Here is a 10,481-nt window from a genome sequence, read left to right as displayed (position 1 = left end):
TATTCAAATAATAATATCCAAAATGTGTCAAATATTCATGTACCTTATGTTTCATACAGCTGGGGTCAAACTGACCCCAAGGAACATCAATGTACAAAATATTTGTACAGGACATTAAAAACATATTATTGAACAAATTTCATGCTAACTCTGTTGTACCCTTCAATTTAGGAAAAGTCATGAAACATGAAGCAAAAAAAAAAAAAGTGAACCATATATTTTATGATGTTAAACGTTGCTTGGGGTCAAATTGACCCCAAGGATAACAGGAGGGCTAGGAGCACACATACTGTACACACCCGGAGCAGTGGGCAGCCCTTGATCTGTTGCCCAAAGAGCAGTTGTGAGTCAGGTGCCTTGCTCAAGGGCAACTCATTCGTGGATGTGGAAGAGCTCTGTTCAATCACAAGTCCGATTCCCTGACTAGTAGGCCACAGATGCCCTGCCCACAATGTAAATTACTTTTTTTAAGACAGTTTAAGGCAGGGGTGTCAAACTCATATTAGGCAGTGGGTCGGATTTGTTGGAATGAGACCTAGTGGGGGGCCGTCATTGTCATTATCATTTTTCTGCATGGGTATCAGAGTGTTGTTTGATTATATCACTTATGAGCACAATGATGTAGCTTACTGCTGTCATATACCGGTGTGGCTCTTTCTCTCTTGAAATGCCCTACTTCCATGTTAGTTTTTCTGCTTCTTCCTTCCTGAGGATGGTTTGTAGTGCTAGGTTTAATCGATTTATCATATCATAGAGATATTGCTTATAACAAATTGTTGAAGACAACTGGATGTGAATATCTTTTTTTCTAATTTTACCTTCCTACCCAAAACATCTGGGGGGCCGTATAAAACCTGCTGGCAGGCCTGATCTGGCCCCCGGGCCTTATGTTTGACACCCCTGGTTTAAGGGCTCTATTTTGGCGATCAGAAACGCGGCACAAAGTGATGCAAAGCGAGACACAAAGCTTATTTTTATCTTACGCCCAGTCAGTGGTGGATTTTGTACCATGCGCTTCACTTGTATTAAGCCTTGTGCCCAGGCGTGTGGCAGATGGTGTGGTCTGGCATATGATCCAAAAATCACTATCTTACATCCCTCTAAAAATAATTACGCCACTGACAAAGAAAAACTTGATCTATAGCGAAAGGCACATAAAAAGCACAGCTGAAGAGGCACTGTCATGAGATGTAAGTAGCAACTCCTCTGCAGGATAAATATCCTTAGGATTTTTATTCAGTCATTCGAACATTATTAGTGTAAATGTTGCTTTTTTCAGGCTACATTTTCGATGGTAGCCCCTTGTCAGTCAATAATGAAAGTAATTAACTGTGTAGAACTGTTTTGTCTTTGATAAGACCACGGTGAAGTTAGTTTCATTTTGCCGAGTTCAAATAATAGACAAGTGCAGATGCATGGAGAAACTCTGCTAGTCACAAACAGGTTTTAGTATAGCAAGGTTTAGTGGAATCCCTGTTCCATACGGTCTTGCATGAGTTGTCTGAAGTTGCGCTGCTTGCTGTTAAAGGGAATGTTGGATGTCACTCTCATTGGTTGAAAGGATGTTACGCCCAAAATACACCCATGACTGATTAAGAAACAGAAGAACCCTTTTGAACATTGCTAAATGTATTTAAGCTTTCGCCACTGACTGCTTTTCTGATCGCCAAAATAGAGCCCAAAAAATTGCTAGAAGTAAGCCTGCAGTCATTGTAATGTACATTGTACAACTCCATTCTCACACTGACCCAGACCTATTTTACCCAGTGATGTGAGTACCAGTGTCAATCATCACATTAATAATAAAAACAATAATACATCCTATTTATAAAGCACTTTCAAGCTAATTTAAGCACAAAGTGGATATTTAACACTGGACAGACGTCTCTGGAGCATATTCATTCTGCAGATGTGCAACAGTTGCATATCTGTTTACTGTACATGTCTAGATGTTTTATAGGTGATCTGATTACCATCTATCAAAAGAACAGAGAAAAAGTCATCACCAGTGTTTTTTGATGGTGTCGTTTTGATGCACTGGACCATGCTACTCTGTATGCCTCATATCAGCCTCTGGAGGTGCACCTCAGCTTGTTGCTTCACATGTTATTTTGATGTTTGACTCTGTGAGGACTGTGATCTACTTCATCAGGTATGTCACCCACCAAGACTTCCATGTCACTTTATTCCAAATGTTATTTTATTTCAAATTAATTGTTAAAAGCTTGACAGCACTACACATATAGTACATTGAATTATAAGAAAATATTAACATTTGTCTTGGATACATCTGAAGATTCCTGCATGGGATACACACATGAGACAAAGGAGGCACACATGCATTGCACACACACGCACAAGCACACACACACTTCTTAGCTTTGTTATTGTGTTTAGTGTCTAGTGTTTTATTAGTGTCTATTTCTTTCTCTTTTACTCTCACATATACTTTGATTCACATTTTGATCTTTTGCTTGTTGGAGTTGATCCAGTCAACAAACTTGGTGACGCGGGCATAAACTCCAGGTTTATTCTTCAAACCGCAGGCATCACCCCAGCTGACCACACCATAAACATAGTGGACACCATCCTTCTGACAGACTAGAGGGCCCCCAGAGTCACCCTGTCAAAAAAGAAAAAAACACAACTTAACAGCTTAAAGGATAATTACGAAAAATTTTCACCTACAGAAGATCTCTGTTTCTCGAGGTGTAGCACTGTAGCCTGGCTGCTCTATTATTTTCCCGGCTCGCTACTTAAGAAAACTTCTCTCAACCTTGCTCAAGTTGAGAACTACCGTCCTGTCTCACTCAAATGAGCAGTCTCCAAACAGGTCTCTGAATTCCATTCACAGAACGACCTTCTTGATCCAAACCAATCTGGGTTCAAGAGTGGCCACTAAACCGAAACAGCTCTGCTGTCTGTAACAGAAGCCTTAAAGGAAGCCAGGGCAACCGCACGGTCATTCTGCTTGACTTATCAGCTGCTTTTGACACGATTAATCCCCGCATCCTTCTCTCTATACTCTCAAACATGGGCATCTCTGGCTCTGCTCTCTATTGGTTTGAATCCTACCTCACAGGACGCTTGTTTAACGTATCATGGCTCGGACAGCTGTCCGCACCTCACTATCTCACCACAGAGGTCCCCCAGGGCTCAGTGCTGGGCCCCCTTCTCTTTGCTATCTACACCACCTCTCTGGGACAGATTATCCGTTCGCATGGCTTTTCATACCACTGCTATGCAGACGACACATATCTCTATCTGTCCTTTCCTCCTGATGACCCCTTGGTCTCGGCACGGATCTCTGATTGCCTCTCAGACATATCTACATGGATGAAGGCACACCACCTCCAGCTAAACCTCTCAAAAACCGAACTGCTGGTCCTCCCAGCTAAACCTACTATACATCATCACATCAGCATCAAAATTGACTCCCTCTCTGTTGCACCAACCAAGGCTGCAAGAAATTTAGGAGTCATGCTCAACAACCAACTAACCTTCTCTGATCTTGTTGTCTTGGTCATCTAGTCATGCCGTGTTACCCCGCTGCTCATCCAGCTACACTGGCTACTTATGGCCGCTCGCATCAAATTCAAGTCTCTAATGCTTGCCTACAAAGTAGTCTAACTGTTGGTGCAGCAACTCGAGCTAGGTAGCAACGACTGTTTTCGTATTCCTCATCCTTCTTTATAAATGGACCTTTGTTGTGCCAATAAAGACGTTGAAAATGTAATTGAATTGAGAAAGAGAGAGATGTCTCACATCCACACACAGACACACACACACACAAACCTGACAGGTGTCCACTGCCCCTTGCATTCTCCCAGCGCAGATCATGCTGTCGTCCAGCCTGTTGCCATAGACATGAGGAGCTGTACAGCGCTCCTGCGAAATCAGATGCACCTTGGCTGCCAGGAGCCTCGTACTGTAATACTCTGGTGGCAAAAAAGAATAGATGTGAACATCCATGCAATGTCCATACCTCCATTCATAAAACAGTTCTATATCTTAATATAGTAACACTTTATAATAAGGTGTGTTACCTAACCATTTACAATGTATTAATAAATGGTTTGTTAGCTATTTACTATCATTAGATTACATTAGTAAATTACTTACAAATAGTAAGACAAAAGTCACTCAAAACATAAGCCCTGAGCAAATATAGATGCCAAAATCTCCATATAAACTTACAAACATATACCAGTAGTTCAGAAAGATCATAAGATAACAGTTTAAAAAGATCATAATAAATGGTGTATAAGAAAGTAACTAACATGTATTACATGTTTCTTATCGGTTTATAAGTTGTTTTGCAGCCCCCAATTTGAAGTGTACTATTCATACTTTACTTTAGCTTTCAGGCCTAGCTTAGCAGATGCAAAGCAAAGGTCCAAAGCAATTTAGAAAATTGATGAATCAGATGGCATTTGAACCCAGGTCTCCAGCTTGAAAGGCTACATTAGCTACCCTCTGTGCCACCACTGACACACTATGGCTTTAATAAAAGCTATCGTTGATCATCAATCATGTCTTACATTTAAAATACTCTGAAAAAATCTGATTCAACTCACGTAGCAACCATCACGTCGGTAATTCATTAACCACTCTGGCACATGATCAAAGGTCAACGTCTTGTTTTCTACAGAGCATACAAAGTTGGGCATACAGGTTGTGGCATGCTCAACACTATGCGACTTTGTTTTGATTCGTTACCGTTTTATAGTCCCTTTGAATTCGTTTAGTTTTCTTTTGAATCCATTTACAACTTGTGTGTGGATAGATACCTGTCTCTGTCTCTCCCCATCCTGATATGTAGCACTCAGAGGAGTCTGGTAGCGGTCCACTAGGCAGGCAGGCCGTCTTCACAAACCTGGTCTCTCTGGCACACTGGCCCTCCGGACCCTTCAGTCTCAGAAGAGCTGCAGTTCAAACAGGAAACAATCAACCATGACAAGATACAGCCTGTACCGTCACATCGGTGTGACAGGAATGTTTAAAATTTAAAGGAACCGTATGTAAGAAATGTATTTCAATTAATCATAAAATGGGCCTGATATGTCACTAGACATTAAGAAATCATGTTCATTTCAAATACTTATATCACTGACAACAGTAGTCCGGCCAGGATACTGTCATTTAAAAAGTGAAGTTGCAGCCCTCAACTGATGTTGATGTTGTGTTTTGTCATGTCATGTTGTGTTTTGGCCTGATGCGCCACCCTCCACCTATCTACTAATCATGAAGTCAGAAGTGGCATCCGGGTTGGCAACCTCGAGTTAGGGGGGAGGGGGAGGGGATACACCGATCTACAGTAATTTGAAAGTGATTGCAGTTCTAATTTTGGCCACAATCTTACATATGGTTCCGTTAACGTTGTAGAGAATATCTGGATTCATTGAATTCAACATGGAATTAGAATTCAAGAAGGGTTGAGTTGTTAGAATTGCTGCTGAAGGGTTAACAAATGGGGAGAAGGATCATTTTGATTGTTGATCTGAAAATGACTATGTTTGTCTATCCAGAGTTTACACAAAAAGAATGAAAGGTCTAAATCAAAAGAAGGAGGTACCCTGTGGTTACTAGATTGCAGAGGAATATTGGAAACGAAAGACTGGAAGAGTAAGGTTGACACAATGGAGAATGGAGTGTTCTCCTCTGTAAGGTGGAACTACTGTAGGAGTCAAAAAGCACCTCAAAAAGTAATTAGTTAGGGATCAGTTAGGGATCGACAGTACTTAATGGAATTACCAATGCTCTTCTGGATTCTGTTAGAGTCTTAGATAAGAATGGAGAACTTGGCTTTACTTTAGATCAAGGGACGAGGTGACCAGGCAATGGCACTCACCAATGTCATTGAACAGAGCCTCTTTAGTCTCCTTATAGTTCTCATGAACTATGAAATCCTCCACAGGGATGATCTGTTCTGAGTCCTCCTTCTTCTCAATATGGATACCACCCACCTCCACCTGCATCTCCATCATCCTGTTACTGAGGGGAGGAAAATCCAGGGACAGCCACTGAGCTCTTCCTTCAAATCAAGACTCCCACATGAACCAGCAAAATACAAATTATAAATAAATACACCATTCAAGTCAAGACTAAGTTTGACAATCTGACTGCTACATTACAATAACAGACTTCAGAAACAGAAAAATTACAGGAGAGTGAGGATTTTAGGAGATATGGTCATCTTCCATTTGACCATATCTTCTAAAAACTTTACGGAACTATTCTCAGACAGACCACTCACATGCAGTGGGCAGCTGTAAGGACCCAGCACGAGTCGATGAGGATCCCCCCGCACATGTGTCCGAACTCGTCCCTGCTGCGCTTGCGCCTGACCTGCAGCGAGACCTGCCAGGGGTGGGTCGCCGGCATCACCTTGTGGCCCCCGAAGATCCTGGGGGTCATGGCACCAGGCTGAGGCTTGCCACACTGGGCAAATTGCTGTGTGGAGGGAGCCTGGGTGCCAAGAGGGTTGACGATTTCAGGAGTGGCCGGTACCATGGGTAAGGCTTGGGAAGGAGAGAGGTGACAAGGGGGGGGGGGGATACCGAAAAACATTTTTTTTGCATTTATTTAGATAGGACAGTGAAGTGTGACAGGAAGTGAGTGGGAAGAGAGATGGGGTGGTATCGGGAAATGACCACAGGTCAACTTCAAACCTGGGTCCCCGTGGGCACTTGGACTGCATGGTATGGGCCCTGTAGCCTGCTGAGCCAGCACCCGCAATTTGAGGATTTTTTTTGACTTATAGCATTTTTTACATTTTTATTGGACACTTTTATGTCTTTAAATACACTTGTGTATTGCTTATAAAATATAATATATTACATACAACATGTCTTTGTATATGTGTGTGTTATCTATATTGTCACTGTCATTGCCACTATTTACTGTGTTGCCAGATTGACACCAACGGCCAGAACCAAATTCCTTGTGGGAATAAAAAAAAATCTGATTCCGATTTATACAGAATGGATTTTTTTTTTTTTGTGCTTTTGTGTCTGCGTGTGCACATGCATGTGCACACCTATAAGTGTGTGTCTGTGTGTATGTGCACAGTGCACTCATGTTTTACCTGTGGTTCCAGAGCACCTAGTCACATTGCAGAAATTCCAGTCTAACATCTTCTTTATCTTGATGAAGCACCAGGGGGCGTCCTCTCCATCAGGATTTCTTTCAAGAGAACCAGGAGAACCACAAAATCATCTTTGGATTCCATTACCGGCAGAACACACATTAGCTGTCTTTTTCATCATTTTCAACAGAGGTGAAACGTTTTCTCTGGATACTTCAAGCAGAAGAAACTCACTTCATGCGTGGTAAAACAGTTTGAAATTAATTCAGGATGGAATTCAGTAAAATTGCTACATGAATTCAAGAACATTATCAGGTACACCTGTATATATGTTTAGTAGGAACCTCGGACAGTAGGATAGGAACCTGTGTATGACTAACCAAAGTAGCCTCAAGTAAGTAAGTAAGTAAACTTTTATATAGCACATTTTGAGGCACAAATCGCAATGCTAAGTGCTTCACACAAATACCGGTACACACATACAGTACAAACATATAGTAAAGACATAAAGATAAAAAATCATAGTAATTAAGAAGTGAAATCAGTAAATGGTGAGGGGAGGAAGACGGGCAAACCCAAACTCATGGCACACCTGCAGTAACTGTGAGGGCCCAGGCCACTTATAGTGTCCATATCAAAGCCACCGTCTCTCATAAGGTGAGAGTTCCAGGGCAGACAGTCGTGACCGTCCATCGTCTCACTCACAAAACCCTGGTACGATTGTCCATCTCCCTCATAGCAGTCGTCTGGGCCTGGACACATCAGGAAAGTTATACAGTAAAGATAAACTGCCAAAACAACTAATCTTTTACAGAGACCAACAGGAAACAAATCAAAACAATTTATCAAGTATGACACACATAGTGCTTGTTTGGTGTGGTACTACGACCTGCAGTAAAGGAGGACTGTATTGGATTGTGTCATGGAGAGACTTTACCGACTTGGCAGAGCTTTCCACTGTAGCCAAGAGGGCAGAGGCAGGTAAACTGAGATCTGGTTCGTCCCTTTTGGCAACTTCCCCCATTTAGGCAAGGATTCTGTTTGCAGGCTGCAGCTGATGGAGTCACAGAACAAACCTCACTTTAATAAGTGATATAATTTTGAGATCTAATGTCAAACCTCCCTGGTGTGTGGTGTGAGTGCATGGGTAAGGGTCAGGGTGCTGTGTTGTAGATAGATAGATAGATAGATAGATAGATAGATAGATACTTTATTGATCCCCAGGGGAAATTCAAGGTCTCAGTAGCATACAGACATCACACACACATTCACTAACAGCAGAAAAAAGTAATTAAAATTATATAATATAAAAAACACAACTAAGCAATAAGGACAGTAGAAGATAAAGAATATACTAAATATACTAAAATACAAATTATACTAAATAACACTTAATCTAAATCAATTCTAAAAACAGTATCCACATAGTGGGTGATTAATCAATTAATCAATTAATTAATTGTCTTACCTTTTCTGCAGTCTGGGGGTCGAAACGGGGCTGTACATTTGCACTCATAGAAGGGAGCTGTCTTAATCAGCACACACTCACCACGACCACAGTTGACCTTCTTACAGGGATTTACGTCTGTATAAAAATAAGAAGAATATACATTTACCACAGAATATTACTGGCAAATATTCAGTATAGTTTTGAATTGGCTGGATATGTGTATGATTTCATTTACATCAATACTTTATTGTCAGCTTTTTTTATGGAGGATAAGTGAAAGTCACATGGTAGTCATACATATCTCGCAGTGTTTGCCACTGTAAGGTGGTACACATGAACATTTGTAGCCACCACTGGCCTTGACTTCGCAGGTACCATTATTCTCACAGGGATTGGGTTCACAATCATCTAAAATCAGAAGAGGAAAAAAAGGTTTCAAACAGAAAACAACTAAGCACATACATTCACAAGCATACATCCCACCCACTCAAGAAATCACCTGCAAATAAAATGCTACCACATGGATGATTTAGCATTACAGAACAGCTGTGTTAGAAATAACTGCAAAGCCTTCTTAAAAGGTTATGCTAGCATGGAGACATTGGTAGTTATATAGAAGTCTCACCTCTATTCTCGTTGAGCAGATCTGACAACCAGCTTAAGTCATAATCAGATGTCGTTGCCGCTGGCTCTTCAGTGTAGTCATAATAGGCATAATCACCTAGAGCTGTGAGAACAGAGGATAAATACATACTGCATACCAGTTAACACAGCAGACATGGACACCACAGACAAATGAATCAAACACAACGTATCTATGCCCCTATGGCATATTGCAATCACTGTGTGATTTTTTTAGGTGTGCTTGTATGCTGGACATAGGCTACTGTATGCAATTGTCTTTTACTTTTTATTTATGCATTGTTGGGCTGTTGTGACAAGTAAATTTCCCAGGTGTGGGACTTAATAAAGTCTTATCTTATTTTACAACAGTCTACTATATTACAGTTTCTTCCTGAATGCTTAAAGAAACACACCAACTTTTTGGGAAATTAGGTTATTTACCATCTATAAGATAGGACGATGCATACCCTTCTCTGTGCGTGCAATAACCCATTCTGACACGGTTAGCCTAGCTTAGCATAATTCAGGGGAAGTAGGTTACACGCTAGGTCAAATCACAAAACCTTACAACAAACCAGCTTAACATTTTATCTCTTGCAAAACATACTTGTATCTCTTACTAAATGTCAAATTCTTCTAAAAAGTGTGTTTTTGTGTCATGCAGTACACACACAGTCATCATTTAAATTAAGCACACATATTTGGGGCTTTTTGCTTTTTCAGTGTTCAGGGAATGGCAGTTTTCAATAAGCGATCAGATTTTTTTTTTTTCAAAGACAGTGCCTATGCATTCAGGATAAAACTGTAGGAATATATAACCATAAAGAAGGATCATTGAACTTAAACCTGTAAGAGTTAGAGTAGCTCACCGTCTGCAAGATCAACAAAGACCTTCATCAAGTCCTGATGACCAAGGGAGAAAGAAGGAAAGTCTATTATACTGTGCCATGTATATACACTGTATATATTTTAAGATTATTTAAATACATTTTATAGCTACACCTATCAATAATCATACAAATTAAACACTGAAATACCCTAAAACCAGGGAAAAAAATAATAAAAGGAGAATACTGTCACTGAATGAGATGTTACAACTGCTCAATTCAGCTCAATTTTGTTTGTTTAGTTTTTGCTGCAAAATAGTTTTGTTTGGCAGGACAAGGCACTGGTTACAGAACTTATTGACGAAAAAAAAGACTTATTTTTGGCGCACACATACAGTAAATTAAATCTAGCTGTATACTGAAAGAAATCACAGCAAATACATTTCTGTCCATATTTTCTTCACTCACCCCTCTTGCAGGCTGAGACTGACCA

The 10,481-nt window shown here is 40.6% G+C and overlaps 1 protein-coding gene across 1 annotated transcript; it reads right to left on the bottom strand.

Annotated features, from left to right (window-relative positions):
* Window positions 1-2,455: 2,455 nt before the first annotated feature.
* LOC143138281 (factor VII-activating protease-like) lies at window positions 2,456-10,058 on the bottom strand. Its single transcript, XM_076298777.1, has 12 exons — window positions 10,031-10,058; window positions 9,163-9,264; window positions 8,835-8,945; window positions 8,556-8,672; window positions 8,025-8,141; window positions 7,680-7,839; window positions 7,088-7,185; window positions 6,257-6,521; window positions 5,852-5,994; window positions 4,791-4,925; window positions 3,796-3,938; window positions 2,456-2,623 (listed from the first exon to the last, which is right to left on the bottom strand). The coding sequence occupies exons 1-12, from the start codon at window positions 10,056-10,058 to the stop codon at window positions 2,456-2,458; spliced, it is 1,587 nt and encodes a 528-aa protein (XP_076154892.1).
* Window positions 10,059-10,481: the final 423 nt, after the last annotated feature.

The sequence above is a fragment of the Alosa pseudoharengus genome, unplaced genomic scaffold, assembly GCF_046254945.1.
Source record: "Alosa pseudoharengus isolate Yale_2024_CS ecotype anadromous, Long Island Sound unplaced genomic scaffold, YU_APseudo_1.1 YU_APseudo_1.1_scf_21, whole genome shotgun sequence".
Classification (NCBI taxonomy): domain Eukaryota; kingdom Metazoa; phylum Chordata; class Actinopteri; order Clupeiformes; family Clupeidae; genus Alosa; species Alosa pseudoharengus.
The sequence above is the reverse complement of the archived record's forward strand: the minus strand, read 5'-3'. Positions and strand labels throughout refer to the sequence as shown.

Bases quoted from the DNA above. Each gene is read 5' to 3' on its own strand.
- LOC143138281 (XM_076298777.1), bottom strand. From the start codon at position 10,058: ATGAAGGTCTTTGTTGATCTTGCAGACG. The intron at 9,265-10,030 runs GTGAGCTACTCT...CTGTTCTCACAG, and splicing joins CTTTGTTGATCTTGCAGACG to CTCTAGGTGATTATGCCTAT. The intron at 4,926-5,851 runs GTGAGTGCCATT...TTTGAACTGCAG, and splicing joins GGCTCTGTTCAATGACATTG to CTCTTCTGAGACTGAAGGGT.